This window comes from Puntigrus tetrazona, chromosome 23 (assembly GCF_018831695.1).
Source record: "Puntigrus tetrazona isolate hp1 chromosome 23, ASM1883169v1, whole genome shotgun sequence".
Lineage (NCBI taxonomy): Eukaryota > Metazoa > Chordata > Actinopteri > Cypriniformes > Cyprinidae > Puntigrus > Puntigrus tetrazona.
In genome coordinates this window covers 11,993,622-12,011,185 of record NC_056721.1, presented here as the reverse complement: position 1 = coordinate 12,011,185, position 17,564 = coordinate 11,993,622, and the positions used below count along the sequence as shown (strand labels likewise).

Here is a 17,564-nt window from a genome sequence, read left to right as displayed (position 1 = left end):
CTGCATACAATCACACAGTTTAACAATCTTCCCTCAGATTTGTTGCGGATCACTAACCTTCGGATAAACTTCACTAAACTGCACACGTTGGGTGATAACTTGCTTGACCGGCGTCTGGATGTGCTGCAGAAATATTACTATGCTCTGTATGAGCTGGTTGTGCGCGGGAGCTGCTTCTGCTACGGTCACGCTTCAGAGTGCGCACCAGTACCAGGGGTGACCTCCAGGGATCCAGGCATGGTGGGTATCGGTCAAACTGATTTCAAATAACGGCTTGATTATTGTTGATCATTTGTTATTGTTAATACATGCCATCTGTTTGGTTGGACAGATTCATGGACGCTGTGTGTGTAAGCACAACACTGTGGGATTAAACTGCGAGCGCTGTAAAGATTTCTACCATGATGCACCCTGGAGGCCCGCCGAGACCGATAACGCACATACATGCAGGGGTAAGATACTGTACACATTCATATAGAAGTTTAATACAAATACAAATAGCAAATAAGTGTTCACTTGTGATTTTATTTTATTTTTTTCCCCAGAATGCAACTGTAACGGTCACTCCAACCAGTGTCATTTTGACATGGCTGTTTATCTGGCTACGGGAAACATCAGTGGAGGTGTGTGTGATAACTGTCTCCACAACACCATGGGCCGCAACTGTGAGACCTGTAAACATTTTTACTATCAGGATCCAACTCGGGACATCAGAGACCCGGCAGCATGTATCCGTAAGTGGTTCATTTTCCACTGGAGTCCCTTTTCTGTGCATGGTTTTCTCCTGACTGTTGTTCATGTTGTATTCTGTCTGTGTGCAGCTTGCGACTGTGACCCGGTGGGGTCTGTGGAGGGAGGAGTTTGTGACAGTCATACCGATCTGGATCTGGGTATGATTGGCGGACAGTGTCGCTGTAAGCGGAACGTCAGGGGTCAGCGCTGCGACTACTGCAAAGAGGGACACTACGGACTCAGTCTGGACAATCCACTAGGATGTCAGCGTAAGTGATTGTGTGTGTTTTGGATGTCATGTCAGCTCTTGTCAAGTTCATCATCAGGGTTGCCAGGTTTTCTCAACAGGTCTTCCCGGTAAAAATCGTGTCGCTTCAATGTGTAGACGTGAAAAACAATTCATGGCAACAGTTTTAAAGGGGTCATATGATATTGCTAAAAAGCCATGCGTAATGCCATGTGTTTATGCGATTTGAGGTTCAAAAAACATTATTTTTCACATAGCCAGCCACTATATGCTGCTCTGTCAGGTTCAGGAATCAAGTATCCATAAAATGCGATGAACACATTCTGAAATACAATTTAACCATTGGTTTTTAACACAAGCAAAGGAGTTTCACTTTCACATTGAAACACAGCATCCAGCAAGAATAATATGTCCGCCTTTTTCCTTTACGTAAACATTTGGGCAGTGTTATGAAATGAAACCCACTCCTTGACGTAGAAAAGTGGGAGGGTGTTTAAACTATGCATTTGAGGGGGGTGTGGACAAGTCATAACTTTTCTCTTTGGTTTTGAGACTTTTTTGAGTCTTTGCAGGTTTAGGGCTCTAACAGCTTGTAACACTTTAAAAGGAAAACTTGGACCATGGACCTGGCAACACTGTTCAACACGTTCACTATAAATGCCACTAACTTTTTAAATTGTCCAAATTTGAAACAATTAAAAAATGTTAGGCTCTATACAATGTAATGCTCACTCAGGAGCCTCTGTGCATATCATTTATTGTGCTTATTTGTACGTCATTGACAGCATGTAACTGTGACCCCCGTGGCATCACTATGGTCGGGGCTCCTTGTGACCAGATCAGTGGTGACTGCTCCTGTAAGAGATACGTAACGGGCCGCTACTGCAATCAGTGCCTGGTACGACTTCACTCTCTCTTTAAACAATAACATCAGATTTATTTTGCAGTTTAAACATTGAACATTCAGATAATGCCTGTATATATTTGTTTGTGTGCAGAATGAATACTGGGGACTCAGTAATGATCTAGCTGGTTGCAGACCCTGTGACTGTGACTTTGGTGGAGCAACCAGCAACAGGTGAGTTACTGAAGTCAGTTATTGCGTTTAAATGTGTATTTACCCTTGATTAGCGACAAGGAGGTGTATGCTATCTGACTGTAGCTTAGATGCGCCAAGATTAAAGTTCTTTTGGGATTTGACTGGGGTGGTTCTGAAATCAGGAACTCTTATTTGTGTAGAGGATTGAACCGAATGGAAGTGCCCAACTGTAAGGTGAAAATAATGAGTTTTCTATGAATGTATTATTTATTAGACATCATTTGTGTATATATATTTGTCTTTCACCTTCAGATGCAGGATGGACAATGGTCAGTGTGACTGCCGGCCTCATCTGATTGGTCGACAGTGTTCTGAAGTGCAGCCTGCATTTTTCTGTGCTTCTCTGGATTTTAACAAGTATGAAGCAGAGGAAGCTGTAGGTCACTCCCCAGATGATCTTACTCTTCCAGTGAGTAATGCTCAATTGCGCAGAGATCACGTTTCTAAAATCCACCTAATACTGGCATTTTAACTATGTATTATTTTTCCTTTTGGCAGCCTAAACTACGCAGAGTTCATGTCATATTATCAGGGTACTGCTATAAATCTTCCTGTTGTTATGAATAGGTGTCTGTTCTGCTCTTGGGGGTGATGCTGGTATCATGGGTCACGGAAACAGGATCAGGCACATAGATTGAGAGAGTAATGTGTGCATGTCTGTGAAAGAATTCCCCAATTTCTGGGTTCAGCTGGATCTTTCAGTCTGTAAACATTTACATTCATGTGAGTTGGACCCTCAGGTACCTTCACTTCCCCTGCTCCGTGTGACAAAACAATCAGAGCTGATACCATCATAGTCACACTCGGGAGCTTTGGTTTAAAATTCTTTTTTCATAAATCAGTGTTCCCTCTCTCCTTTTAGTCTCTTTTTATTCCACCAGTTAAGATGAATCTATAAAAAATATATTAATGTTAAAAAAATTATTTCCACAATGGCAATTTTTGTTTTATAATTGAATGAGGTTTTCTCAGGATGGTTCATTGTACCCCCTCAAAGCTCAGCCGGTGCTTTTTGTGCAGGCACACAGTGGCACAAACAAACACGCAGACAAACTGCAGAATGCTCCACAGCTGAAGTGACCCAGAATAAGATCAGAGAGCAGAAGAGATGCCAACCTGTCAGAGAGAGTTATTAATGCCCACCACACATATAAACACACACCAGCACTGTCTGGTTCACACAGTCTCTCTTACACTTTCTGTGTCTGTCTCCTCACTCACCTTTTTTTCAGAATGGGTGTCATGCTAAGTTAAACACGTGGGGTTGGTGAGATTGTTAAAAAAGACTGCATTACATTGAAATGTGCGCACTGTGTGCAGAATATAAATCATGATGGAGTAGCTGTATACATACAGTAGTATACACATTGCGTACTAGAAGATTAAGATTAATCTGAACATAGCCATGCTCTGAAATATATACTGTACAGTAAATGTAATCTCATGAATATATTATGTGTTTTGAATGTTTGTGTTTTAGGGCAACCCAAGGCCTCAGGCTGAGACCGACTGCGTGCAGCATCTCAACAATCAGCTGAGAAGAAACCGTCGTCACCATCGCCGGCACATTGCCCAACAACAGAGGGCAGCACTGAGACGCATCCGACAGCTGCAGCAGACCGTAAGTCGCATATAACTCCACCTTCGCCTTCATCAGCCAGCTACACCACACTGCTGTATCTAGTTTAATATGAATATGAATCTGTTTTCAGCCCAGCGTAAGCACAGTGCATAGAGAGAGGCAACCGGGTCAGATGGTCACATGGACCGGGCCGGGCTTCGCTCGGGTTAAAGACGGCGCTGGCCTCCAGTTCACCATTAGCAACATCCCTTACGCTATGGAATATAACATTATGATCAGATACGAGCCGGAGGTGTGTGGTCTGAAACACTTGAGTGAACATGATTGCTGATTACTAGCTGGTAGATCGTCTCAGTTTCTAAACACAAACATCAGTTTAAACTGGCATTCCTTAAACCTTGCTTGGTATTTTAGTATTTACCTAGTATTTTACTCATTTTCTTTCTCAAGTAAATGTATTTTTATTAAAGAAAGTTGAGACAAACATACAAGTTTTTTTCCCCTAAAGTATATTTATTTAAAAACATATCCTAAAATCTCATCTTTGATATAAAACAAATGATATTAATAATCATTTCTGTTTTGTTTGCATGCAGTCCACAGAGGACTGGGAGGCTCTAGTGAGCGTCACGTCCCTGGATTTACCCACAAGTCTTCGCTGTGGAAACATGCTGCCCACAGAGCAGATGTACACAGTCACAATGTCCCACCAAAGGAGGTAATATCATTGTGTTTATGTCTGTGTGTGTCCGTGTTTACCTGACATATCAGGAATGCTTTGTTTTTGGATGCAATTATACTTTCATATTCCACTCCATTCATAATCAGTGTAGTGTAGACTTATGTATTATTGCGTATTATGTACAAAGTACTATTTTTTAAAGCTCGTTTAGCCCACCCTCACTTCATGGGAAACAGAGTTCCATGGCAGTTGTTTTGATCATTTACCTACAAGGGGTGAGTTTTTGGGTGCCATTGTAATCTGACTCTAATCTGATTTTTTGGCCTCGTCCCAGGGCTCGGGGAATGCAGGAGCAAATTAGACTCTGTCAAAAGCTGCATATCCTTTTGAGCAAACAGTGCGAGAATTTAAAAATAAGATACTGGCTGAGTGGGAAAGTGGGGAAAAATGAGAGAAAGTGAAAGGAGACAGAGAGTCAGGTGAGTTCAGGAACTTCAGTCTGGATATATTACCGGTCTGAGTCTTTTGATGGGGAAATAAAACCCAGGCAGGAGATAAGACACAAACACCGTCAGGCTGGTAGAGCTGCTGTCTAACTGAGGGAAACTAAATAAGGGTGGAGGGATTGGATTTGGAAAGGATTTGAGTCAATGAATGTGGTTAACATAGGAAAAGGAAGCAGCTGTATGTGCTCCACCCAATTAAAGCTGGTGAAATAATCTGGTAGATTGTGAATAAAAATACTAATCATATCTACTTTCTGCGATATACATTCAAAAGTTTGAGGTGAGTAAGAATAATTTCAAGATTCAAGATCATTTTTTTTCTGAGCAACGTTAAACAACACAGCTGCTTTCGACATTGTTAATAACAAGACATGTTTATTGAGCAGCAAATCAGCATATTATTAGGATTTCTGAAAGGTCATGTGACACTGAAGAATAGAGTGATGTTCCTGAAAATTCAGCTATTCCATCATAGAAATAAATTACATGTTAAAACATATTTAGATTTAAAATAACTTATCTATTTGAATAATATTTCACAATATTACTGTTTTTGCTGTATTTTCTTATCAAATAATTACATTTTTGGTGATGTGTAAATAAGAGTCTTCTTTTGGTCTTGGATAAGCATTAAAACAAACTTTTGAATGGAAGCGTGTACATCTTCAAAATGTGTTTTTATTTCAATTTAAAAAAAATGATTATGATAATATGTCAGTGTTTTGTTATGCCATAATTTTTTTTTTTGTTTTATATTTTTAAAACTTCTAAAACTTCCCATAAGATTTTGGACCTCTTTCTATATGTTTAGACATTTTTTAATTTATTTGCAGAGTAAAGGGACAGAAATATGCATGATTCGACTGTTAACGAATATTGTTAATAATGGTTTGGAACTCTTGACAGGTACATTGAAATGCCAAGGCCCTTTTGCTTTGAGCCGAACAACCAGTATGTGGTGTCCATCCGTTTCCAGCGTCATGGCGTGTCTCACCGACACCTTACAGCCTTCACCCTGATAGACTCAGTAAGGACTTTCTATCATTTACCATTAGCAGTGATTAAAAGTTTAAAGGAATAAAAAGAAACATTCTGTCAGAATGTTGTCCTAAAAGGCCCCTCTGATGTCATTGAATGATAATTCTCTTTTGCAAAGTTAAAGGAATAGTTCAACCAAAAATTTAAATTCTATCATCATTACCAAACCAAAGGAAAATATTTTGAAGAAATTGGTAACCAGGCGGTTTTGGGTCAACATTAATATTTTTTCCCTACTATGCAAGTCAGTGGTGACCTAAAACAGCCTGGTTACATACTTTGGAAATACTTGAGGGTGAGTAAAAGATGACAGATGAATTTAGATTTTTGGGTGAACCATTCAGAATAATCAGAATAAAATCTATGTTCACACAACAAATTTCAAGAATAAACTTTTGAGAATAAATAAAAAACTTTAAAAGTGCAAAATATACAGAATTTAATTAAAGTGATGTCCAAGGCTTAGAAAAGTAGTAAGGACATCATTAAAATCAGTGGTTTTATTTATCATTAACATCAGTGGTTCAATTATAATGTGATTAATGTAACTATAGTGGTGCTATGGGATTACTTTTTGTGTGGAAGTAAAAAAAAATAACTACTTCTTTCAACAATTTCTTCCATTTTTTTTTTTTTTGCACACAAAAAGTATTCTCCTAGCTTCAGACCGGTCCATCTGATTTCAGTGGTTCAACTGTAATAGTTTAATGAAATTTAGTAATTATTAACAAAATTATTTTTGGTGCACAACTATCCTTTTTTAAAACAAGGAAAGCATGTGGTGCAACTTCTTAACCACATTTCAAGCAATCGCTGCCCTCTACTGGTGCAATTACATAATTGTTAAATGAACACTCCACTTTAAAAAAAAAAAAAAAAAAAAAAAAAAAAAGTTAATTCTCCAACTCCTCCAGAGTTAAAAACTTAATTTTACTGTTTTTGAATCCATTCATTCAAATGTGTTATCGCCAGATCCGGGGATTGGCTGAATGGCTCAAAAACGGTAAAACTCTAGGGGAGTCGGAGAAAAAAGAGGAGTGTTCCTTTAAGGTTTCCATTGATGTAGTAATGTCAAATGCTTATTCTTTCTCTCCGTCCCCACAGCTTGTGCTTATACCCAGGTATGATGAGCTCCCAGGTTTCCAAGGTGATGAAGCCCCAGATGAGCGTCGACGCCAGGAGATGGAGGTGTACATGTGTTTGGATTCCTTTATGACCGTGCCGATGCCTGCGCTGGCCGAGCTGTGCACTACACTCATCTGCAGCATCTCCTCGATCATGCACAACGGTGCCCTGGGTGAGTCACACAGCGACGAGGTCAAAGCTGAAGACCCCTTCACAGTGTCCTGTCAGAACAACATTCACGTCAATTTTCTTTTCATTCAAATCCGTCTCATTCTGTTGTTTGCATCCTTACGAATGGCTTGATAATAGTTTGAACTTTTTGCATCTGCAGCATGTCAGTGTGACCCTCAGGGTTCAACGAGTGCAGAGTGTGACAAAGTCGGAGGTCAGTGCCAATGTAAGCCCAATGTTATTGGCCGTAAATGTGATCAGTGTGCACCGGGGACGTATGGATTTGGACCATATGGCTGCACCGGTAAGAGTCAGAGGAGAATAAACATTTTAATCAGTATTTCATAAATAGGGCTAGGGCTGCCTTCGTTTGTTTGCTTTTTTTTTGCCACATTTCTCATTATCCCTCACTCCCTTTTCTCTGCCTTCAACAGTATGTGATTGCCACTCCCAGGGCTCTGCAGGGCACCAGTGTGACCCCGTGACGGGTCAGTGTCTGTGCCAGCATGGCGCGACTGGCCGCCAGTGCTCTGAATGCCAGCCGGGTCAGTGGGGATTTCCAAACTGTAGACAGTGCCAGTGTAACGGCCACGCGGAGAGCTGTGACCATGAAACCGGTTCCTGCTATGAATGCAGAGATTACACAGCTGGACAGCTGTGTGAGAGGTGAGAGACCGCTTAATGTGGTCAATACACTTACTAAATCAATGTTGACAAATTACATTTGGATCACTGATTTATGTCACAAAGTGATGCACGCCCATGCAAAGGCGGCTGAAGCTGTCACAATCTGTATATCAAACATGACACATTATTAAAGTAAATTCATCAATAAATAAATATAGATATTTTTATGTTAGATAATGTTTGAATGGCAGTGTAAGATTTGTTGATTTTTATTTTCCAAGGATGCATTATCTTGACCAAAAATTACAGTAAAGACTTTTACATTTTTTGCCGTGTCTTTTTAAGCTAAATTAAACTAAAAATTGTTGTGTTGATTTTTTTTTTGCATCATGGTGAGAAGCAAATCAGCATATTAGAATGATTTTTGAAGGATTGTGCAACACTGAAGATTGGTAATGCTGAAAATTCAGCTTTAACATCACAGTAATAAATTATATTTTTAAACATATTCCAATAGATAATAGTTATTTTAAATTGCAATAATATTTCACAATATTACCGGTTTACTGTATTTGTCTTATTAAATAATTGCAGCCTTGGTGAGCATATGACTTCCTGACTATTAAAATAAGTAAAGAATAAACAAAAAATGTTTATGTAGCAAAATACTGCATGAAATATTATGTTTAATAAATAATAATTAATGTGTGGTAATATGCAACTATGCATGTGTTTATAAGCTGTCCTATAATTTTAAAGTAAACCTAGTATTCTCTAAATATGTGTTTTTATTATTTTTTGCTTTGTTACTTTAGGTGTGTAAATGGTTTCTATGGTAACCCAATCTTGGGTTCGGGCGAGCACTGTCGCCCCTGTCCATGTCCAGGACACCCTGACAGCGGACACTCCAATGGAGCTTCCTGTCAGCCAGACTATGCCTCCAACCAGATCCTCTGTCAGTGTGGTGTAGGATATGCAGGTAAAATAGTGTCACTAAATCAGTCTTCATTCTCATCAAGCAGGTTTACTGACAGTGTCCTCTCTCAGGTCCTCGCTGTGACCGCTGCGCCCCTGGGTACTATGGTGATCCTGAGCAGCCTGGCGGGACGTGCTGGCCGTGCCAGTGCAACGGGAACATTGAATCCCAGGACCCAGAGTCATGTGACCCACGAACCGGCCAATGCCTCAAGTGCCTGTATAACACAGACGGCCACTCTTGTTCTGAGTGTAAACCAGGTTATTACGGAAACGCACTCGCTCAGGACTGTAGGCGTAAGTACAAGCATTTTTTTATTTAAAATGAATAAATTAATGCACTTTTGTAATCTTATGCACTCTGTCTCGCCTTGCAGGCTGTACTTGTGTAACTGCAGGCACTGCAAAAGGCTACTGTACTGATGGAGTGTGTCGCTGTGATGAACGGACCGGTCAGTGCCCCTGCAAGCCAAACATCATTGGCCACAATTGTGACCAGTGCTCTCCCAACCACTGGAACTTTGGCTCGGACTGTGGATGTGAACCCTGCCAATGTGCACAACCAAATGCCCTCAGCACCCACTGCAACATGGTATGTACTGTGGCATACAGGATCTTTCTTCACCATTACATCTGTATTTTATCAGGGTTAGTCTTTCAAGACTGAAACCTCAACATAAAACAACATGTAACAATTTACGCATAGGTCAAGGTAAAATGACATGAACACACGTGACTGCACATTACAACAGGGGAATTCAAACCCCCATATGGGATGAAATATGCTTGGCAAGTGTTTATTGCATAAGCATGCCAAAACACTTAATGCTATTATCCTTGAAATTATATAAATGACATGTTTCTTTGACATTCTTATTTTGTTATCTCCTCACAAGAAGAGGCGACAGGGTGGAAATTAAATTACACGCACGTGCTCTGCTCACTTCAAAGTCCACACTAACATGGGGATAAGGATGATCACTTTGATATAGATACCTACATATATACCATCTTAAACAGTTGTAGTAGACGTTTTAGACTTGCATTACCAATGATATTGCTTCAGATTTATTTTTTATTCATAACTAATTCAACTTTTTTCATACATTTTTTTGTCTTGGATTGATTATGTTTTCATGGCTTACTGAATCTCTTCTTCTGTCTCTCCGTGTACTTGTAGTTCAGTGGCCAGTGTCATTGTCAGCCAGGTTTTGGGGGGCGACACTGCAGTGAATGTGAGGCGTTTCACTGGGGTGATCCCAGAGTGCAGTGTGAGGGTGAGTAGTGCACACACTGCAGACTTACCCCTGTTTCTGCTCTGTGCCGTATCATTATTTCTTTATCTCCCTCTGATCAGAGTGTAGCTGCCACCCCCTGGGGTCCGAGATGGCTCAGTGCGACCGCGAAACAGGAGCTTGCGTGTGCAAGGAGGAGGCTTCAGGACGGCGCTGTGACGAGTGCGCCCGTGGCTTTACCGGAAACTTCCCCAAGTGCGTTCCCTGCCATCCCTGCTTCCAGCTGTGGGACGACGCCTTGTGCCAGATCGGCCGAGATCTGACCAACATCAAGGATGACATTGCAATGATCCTGGAAAAGGGTGAGGTGCCCAGAGTCAGCGATAGCCGCATACGTGAACTTGAGAAGAAGCTCGCACAGATTCAAGACCTGATTCGAAATGGAGACCGAGAGAGAATCTATAACATACTGAGCCAGGCCATTGACGACTTGAGGTAAAGCTTGCACACGGTGGGCGGCACTGTAAATGTCAAGTAAAGCTTTGTGACACTTGCATTAACAAAGGTTACAAAAGGTTATCAATCTTCAAGTTCAGTTTAAACTATGCATTATTTTGCAAATGCTACTTTATGATTCCCCCGGACATGAATTGTTAGTTGTATTGGCACTTTGGACTTTGGTTGCATGTTACATGAAAATAATTGTATTTGTTCTCCATTTAAATGAATGTATTTTTAGAGCGGAAATAGCTTTGACTGATGGACGTCTGATGGGTGTGGGTCGTGATCTGAACGTGACGGCAAACATTGACAATGCTCTGAAACGAAACCTAACTGCCCTGGAGAAAGAACTGAAAGATTTGAACAATACACTTCACCAACTGCGCAGACAGCTGGAGAGCTACCTCACTGCTGGACTGGCAGGTAAAGTAGTAGTTTTTGAGTTTTGCTTTTCAGACAAAAAATAAATTATGGCATTTATTAAATTCAGCATCTAAAATAAAATAAAAACCTCAATTACTTAATTAGTTTGTAATCTTTATTCATTCCTTTTCTAAAATGACGTTCCTTTAAGACTAGTTCACACCATCAATGGTAACTATATTATACTATAAAATCAGCAGATAATAATGCTCTATTTGTCAAGCTCGCTCTGCCAGTTTGCTTTAAAAGCTTTTTGAAGTGTGAAAATTAATTCTGATTCTGGTTATTAATTAAATTAACCTTTCTAAAACTGATTCCAATGATATTCTTCACCAGTGTTGTTGTTATAACCATTATAACCCTATTCTCATAAAATTCTCATTCTCAAGTCCTCATTTAGGACTTATTTTTTGTGTGTAAAATCTCAATAAAAACCTTTTTGTTGTGTGTCCTGTTTTCCTGTCACATATGTTGCATTAGAAAAGCATTTCATGGGTTGTAAATGACATTTTTCCTATTTTAAACCCATTCCTTAGCTTTTTTTCCCCCCAAAAATGCTTTTTCATTCACATTCACTACATTTTTGTTTAAAAGCGTTTAAGCTGTTAATGTCTTTTGTTATTTTTGTTTTACAGAGCAGTTTGAAAACGTTCGCAAGTACTACCAGATTTCGTTGAATGCAGAGCAGCGCTGTAACTCCTCTGTATACGGACCCATGAGTCCCGTGGAACAGTCTGAAGTCACACGTAACCGTACCGAAGCCCTGCTGAAAGAAAGAAAGGACAGCTTCATGCGAACAGTCACCGCCAACAATAAATCTTTGTCTGAACTGGAGGAAAAAACTCACGAGATTGACCGAAAACTCCACCACCTTAACAGCAAGGTAGAGACTTTGGGCAAATCTTTGGCTTTAGACCTGGAAGGGAGCCTCAGTGACTCATTCTTGTTTTTCTTATGCTTTAAGGTATGTGGCGGCCATGGCAATGCTAGTGCTAACAGTAGCTGTCCAGATAGCCCCTGTGGAGGAGCTGGCTGCCGTGATAGCGATGGTGTGCTGAAGTGTGGAGGGAAAGGATGTAATGGAACTGTCGGTGCCTCGTTGAAAGCCCTTGGCAACGCTGATGATGTTCACAAGAACCTGACAGCTACTAGTGAGGAGCTACAAAGCATTGCTAAAAAGGTAAACCGCTGTCAGTTTGAGCACATGCAGTACATGCATGCATTTAATAAAGGGCCTGAATGATCTCTGCTTAACTCTCAGCTCCGAGACATCGCTACACTCACCCAGACTGTGAAGACTCAAGCCAAGGACACTCTTGATAAAGCCCAGAGCAAAAAAGAGCTCTTTGAGAACTCCAACAAGATGCTTAAAGACTTCATTCAGAAGATTAGAGATTTTTTGAATGGTAAGTGCTTGTGATTGCATTTTAGGTGTTGTTTTTGAAATGCAGAGGCATCAAGGGAATGATGTTCAGACAAAAATAAACATTTATTCACACTTAAGACGTGTTCACACCTAGAACGATAACAATTTAGTGCTAAAATCCATTCTCAGTGTAAAAGAATAGAGTCCACACCACAACAGTAACGATAAAGGCACATAGAAACAATATAGTTGGAATCATTTAAAAATTAATGATATGAATGATCAAAAATATTGACACAGAATCAATTCTGCTTTAAAGAGCTCAAGAATTTAAAACCGCAGATGAGTCTGCGCTTAAAATAAATAAATGGCATCTTCTTCTGGTGTGGACTCTAATATAGATTTCTTGTTATAGTTCTTCACTTTTTAATGCATCCTTACTGAATAAAATAATATATATTTTTTTTTAAATCTTACTGACAGTAGTCCATAAAACCATATGGCAACGGTAGTATGTATCCAATACTGTTGCTTTTTCTGAGAAAAAAAAAATATATATATATCATAAAAATGTTACTATTGACCTAAGGGTGAGTAAATTTATATTTAAGCATGAACTGTTGTTTTAACATTTTTAAATATTATATAATATTATAATAATATTATAAATAATGATTAATTGTCATTTTTAAAAAAACAATAAAAAGTCTTTATTAATACTAAAACTGCTTTATTCAGAGGAGGGAGCAGATCCAGAAAGCATTGAAAAAGTGGCCCAGCAGGTTTTGGCGATCTCCTTGCCAGTCAACAGGACCGTAATACTCAACATCGTCGAGCAGATCAAAGCGAACATCGCCAACCTCACCAACGTAGAAGGGGTCTTCAATCACACCTCAGAGCAACTGGCCAAAGTCCAGGATCTGCTTAAGAGAGCTCAGGATGCAAAGTATGCGAGAGACAACATTAATCACCATTTTACATGGAAATCCACATATAGCCAATTTTGTTGTGTGTGTGTGATTTTGTGTTTGCGCAGGGCACACGCTGAAGGAGTGAACGATAGTATCAATAAAACTAAAGAAGCACTTGAAACCTCTCGGAATGCCATAAAAAAAGCTGAGAAGGAAATGACCACAGCCATAGAAAATCTCAAGAATGCCCAGAACATCACTACTGCGGTAAACCTTTATTATTATTATTATCATTATCATAAGAAAAGTATGATGGTTTTCAACAATGATATTGAATGATGGTCTGAGATTTGAATTAATCTGCTTCTGTCTCTTTCCTGAACAGGTTGACAACAAACTCTTACAATTAGACGGCAACCTCATGGATGTGATGATGCGACTGGCTAATTTGTCACATGGAGTCGATTTATTGAAGAATAAAACAGAGCTGAACAGGGAGATGGCAAAAGATGCCAAAGCTCAGTCTGACAATGCTACTCAAGAAGCTGTAGGACTTCAAGAGGTGTGTGTGTGTGTGTGTGTGCGCATCTAGATATATTTCACAGCTTCTGCCATTAACATTTAATATTTGTATGCATATTTGTGTTTAAAAGGATCTGGTAAATGCTGAGAATCTGTATAAGAAGCTGAAAGAGAAGGTGGACTCTGTGGGAGGGACAGGAGAAGGTAACATCAGCCAGAAAGCCATAGAGATGAAGAAAGAAGCAGAGGACCTGCTGAAGAAAGCCACAACAGGCATGGAAACCCTCAGAAGTATGTGTCCAATATGCATTAAACTGAAATTTTATGCTCAGATTAACCTATGAACAATGTTTGGCTATTTTCTCATCATCTTTTTTTTTCTGTGACCCTCCTTTGAAGAATTGGAGAGAAAATTCAACAAGAATGAGCAGAAAATGCAGAAGCAGCGGGATGAATTGGCAGATCTGGAGAAAAATGTTACAGAAGTCAGAGAATATATCCGATTAAAAGTCATGGGCTACAACAACTGTCAGTAGGAACTGTACATAACTGAAATCAAGCTTCAATTCATCTTCTTGATTCATGTATTGTTTCATTACAACCCAAATGTGTTATTCCATTACGAATCAGCTGCTTTGCTAATTAATTGTTATTTGATGATGATCTGGTAAAGTTCTAGGTCTTGTTGTCGTCCTGCTAAATTCTTCTCTTAATTCTTCAGGTGTCGGAGGGCTGAAAAGTAGACCATTTAATATCCAAAGTCTTATTTGATGTCTTTTTTTACTCGTTTTTTTTCTCAATTTATTTTCACAAATTATTAGACACAGATGTCTACATCCCCTAACAGCAACATCAGTTATGTTATTAATTTAATATTAGTTTATTAATTTGATGCATTTTGATTAACTTCAGCATTGGTTCATTCTGTTGTATATGTTAAATGTTTTTTTTTTCTTTTAAATGAGCCATTATTCCAAACAGACCTTAATTTGAGAACCACTGTACTAAATGAAATGCAGACCAACTGTTATAACCTAGTGGCCAAAACATACACTACCGTTCAAAGGTTAGGGGTCGGTACGATTTTTTCTGAAATGAACACTTTTATTCATCATGGCCGCTTTAAATTGACTAAAGTGACACTAAAGACATTTAGAATGTCACAAAAGGATTTATTAGAATTTTAATTAGAATTAGAATCCTGAAGGGCGGTTGAAAATTCAATTCATTCACATTAAATATTATCTCATATAAAAATACAAAATAGTTATTTTAAATTGTAATGTTGTTTATAATATTTCCAATCCATACATCTTTGCAGCTTTAAGATGGCATCAGAAGCTTCTTTCAAAGAAAATCTTACTGACCCCGAACTCCTGAACCGTAGTTACATCTAAACACAGAAGTGCCTATCGTCATATTATTAATGTTGTGTAAAAGACATATATAAACACATTAAACCTTTGATACGGAATTCAAACGTTAATGTTTTGTTTTATTTAAATGCAGACACAGCCTCAGTATTTCATCTGTAGTGCATGAGGGGGCGATAGAGAATGCAGAAAAAGTCCAACAGTGGGCCATATTACAATAAAACATTATATCAGTCCTCATTTTTGCTCATGCTTATTGTTCTAATGCTTGTTTTTGAATCTCGGGTTTGTTTCAGCAGTATATATTGCACCTTTAAAATTGTGGCCTTTGGCTTTTCCGTCTCTATCATCCTTCCTGTGTCTGTTAGTATTAGGCAGACCATGTTCATTTCTGTGGAGTAATCCTGTCTGCGTTTGGATCAGTGGCTTTAGCTGACCCTGAACTTTGATTCATATCATACCACCGAATTACATATTTGTTTTTTATCTCATATGTTTGGCTGTCTTCTCCCAATAGTCCTCTACTATAATTTACAATTCATCAGAAATGTTATGTTTGATTCACCTGAGTAATGTATACTGTTACAAGCGCAGAGAATAGACATATAAATACATATTTAGTGGCGGACAGGCCTATGTTTTGTCAGCATGCTGTCTGGTGTTTAGTTTAGAGACAGGCTTTGTGTTGTGTACTGACAAAACGTTTATATTTCATAAAATTTCATTATATCGCAGGCATTATATAGTGGATTGATTTTTATGAGTGTAAATAAAGCGATTATAAAGTATTGCTGACAAAATCGAGCTTTTTTATTATTCTGGGAGTCTCTAAATCTGGCTTGGAAAAGCCTGGTTGAAATAAGTTACCAATAAAATCATTTTGTGAGCCGTATTCACAATAACCAGGCAATGTTTAACACGACATTAGTTATTTGCATAAATATTTACTTCGTTGCTTAAACGTTCATGCCTTTTTCCTAATCGTAAATCAATTTAAAGCAAATACAGTATTGTGTAATATTTAAGACGATACCTGTTAGTGAGAAAGTCCTTTTAAAACCGTTTTCTTTTCGGAAGCGCGTGCGTTCTTGCTCGGCTTCGCGCGTTCACGTGTGCGCTCCGGAAAACAAGAAGTGGATTATTTTTCCCAAGCGACTCTCCGTGGAGCTGCCCGAGGACTGTGTCGCCTCAGCTTCCGCGGGCATCTCTTGAATCCAGTGCGTGGTTTCCATCGGTCATTTCCACGGCTGTAACAGGACTTCAGAAAGTCCGTCTGACTCCGATAGCGCTCAAAGTCTCAATGGCTTAAAGAACAGCTTGACCATCGACAAAATCAGAGAAAACGTGAGTACGCGCTTCCAGCAGGAACAAATGCACACCCGTGTTTGTGTCTGATTACTGGTTTTACTGAAGGTCTCTATATGGCACTTTGTCTAGCAGTTATATATGATAAGCTGAAGTTGTGTGACAGCTCATTAGTGATTTTCATATTTTAGAGGCGCGCGGCTGTTGAAGGGAGCTCATCATAAAGCCATGCGCGCGCTTCCCTTGCTGTTCATCTGTGGTAAGTGTAGCATGACTCACAAAATAATGTTATGTCCGTGTGCTGTTATTAGAGCAAGCATTTTGTACATTTGTTAATTCCTTACCGTAAATATATCAAAACTTAATTTAATATGCATTGCTAACAATTTTACTCGGACAACTGATTTAGTTTTTTTCACCCTTAAATTATAGTTGTCCTATCCTAACAAACCATACATAAATAGGAAGCTTATTTATAATTTACTTCTGTGTATCCATCTATTAAATGTCGCCCATATTAGGTTTTATGATATTAATTTATTTTGAGCTGCATGTTTCATATTATTATGAGTGGTGCGAACCGATTAACATCATTTATATTATTTATATATCCATATTTAGATACTTTTTAGGCGAAATGTGTTTGAGCCACAAGTCTTAGCCTACCTTATAAAGCTCTTACATTATATACTGTATGTAGGAACTCATGCATCCTTTGAATTTAGACGTGTACAGCCAAGTTTAATCATTCGCCAAATGTTTTTGTGCCTGACCCCACGCGAGACCCATGAATCATGTTGCACCTGCTTGTATAACTAAAGTCTGTTCTATTGATGTCTTGGTAGACAGTTCGGTTGACTTGTGATGCTCCACACTAAGACCGAGTCTGAAGGGAGTCTTTCTCAAAGCTCTCCAGACAATGTTATTACCCCCCTCCGGCACCCAATTAGCTTGTTTGCTTATTTCCTCTGTCTGTCCAGATAAAGTTGAAACAAATTTATAGGCATACTAAAAGGGAAACAAGAGGTCAGCAGGTTACAGAGAGGCCATGTTCTATTGAATTAGTAAACGAGAGTTCTTCACTAATTGGGTTTGTTTCATCCCTGAATACTTGTTCTTTGATGAAATGAACGCACCTTTTGCA

The 17,564-nt window shown here is 39.0% G+C and overlaps 2 protein-coding genes across 5 annotated transcripts in view; both read left to right on the top strand.

Moving 5' to 3' along the window:
• Window positions 1-15,216, top strand: part of lamb2l (laminin, beta 2-like) — a 34,261-nt gene extending 19,045 nt beyond the window's left edge. For both annotated transcript variants that reach the window (XM_043224186.1, XM_043224187.1), the window contains exons 8-35: window positions 38-240; window positions 332-452; window positions 546-734; window positions 822-1,001; window positions 1,765-1,877; window positions 1,978-2,057; window positions 2,331-2,487; window positions 3,559-3,699; window positions 3,791-3,952; window positions 4,257-4,378; window positions 5,755-5,875; window positions 6,991-7,183; window positions 7,343-7,486; window positions 7,617-7,848; window positions 8,625-8,788; window positions 8,857-9,081; window positions 9,162-9,376; window positions 9,965-10,061; window positions 10,142-10,514; window positions 10,759-10,943; window positions 11,579-11,826; window positions 11,908-12,123; window positions 12,205-12,349; window positions 13,048-13,255; window positions 13,346-13,487; window positions 13,606-13,782; window positions 13,874-14,033; window positions 14,142-15,216. In XM_043224186.1, the coding sequence (XP_043080121.1) occupies window positions 38-240; window positions 332-452; window positions 546-734; window positions 822-1,001; window positions 1,765-1,877; window positions 1,978-2,057; window positions 2,331-2,487; window positions 3,559-3,699; window positions 3,791-3,952; window positions 4,257-4,378; window positions 5,755-5,875; window positions 6,991-7,183; window positions 7,343-7,486; window positions 7,617-7,848; window positions 8,625-8,788; window positions 8,857-9,081; window positions 9,162-9,376; window positions 9,965-10,061; window positions 10,142-10,514; window positions 10,759-10,943; window positions 11,579-11,826; window positions 11,908-12,123; window positions 12,205-12,349; window positions 13,048-13,255; window positions 13,346-13,487; window positions 13,606-13,782; window positions 13,874-14,033; window positions 14,142-14,278 (4,850 nt within the window). In that variant the 3' untranslated portion in view covers window positions 14,279-15,216. The remainder of the gene's footprint in view (window positions 1-37; window positions 241-331; window positions 453-545; window positions 735-821; window positions 1,002-1,764; window positions 1,878-1,977; window positions 2,058-2,330; window positions 2,488-3,558; window positions 3,700-3,790; window positions 3,953-4,256; window positions 4,379-5,754; window positions 5,876-6,990; window positions 7,184-7,342; window positions 7,487-7,616; window positions 7,849-8,624; window positions 8,789-8,856; window positions 9,082-9,161; window positions 9,377-9,964; window positions 10,062-10,141; window positions 10,515-10,758; window positions 10,944-11,578; window positions 11,827-11,907; window positions 12,124-12,204; window positions 12,350-13,047; window positions 13,256-13,345; window positions 13,488-13,605; window positions 13,783-13,873; window positions 14,034-14,141) is intronic.
• Window positions 15,217-16,294: 1,078 nt separating this feature from the next.
• lamb2 (laminin, beta 2 (laminin S)) overlaps window positions 16,295-17,564 on the top strand; it is a 33,033-nt gene continuing 31,763 nt past the window's right edge. Inside the window, exons 1-2 of one of the 3 annotated variants that reach the window (XM_043224189.1) lie at window positions 16,295-16,528; window positions 16,612-16,679. In XM_043224189.1, the coding sequence (XP_043080124.1) occupies window positions 16,649-16,679 (31 nt within the window). In that variant the 5' untranslated portion in view covers window positions 16,295-16,528; window positions 16,612-16,648. The remainder of the gene's footprint in view (window positions 16,529-16,611; window positions 16,680-17,564) is intronic. The other 2 variants (XM_043224188.1, XM_043224191.1) reach the window with 2 other exon arrangements.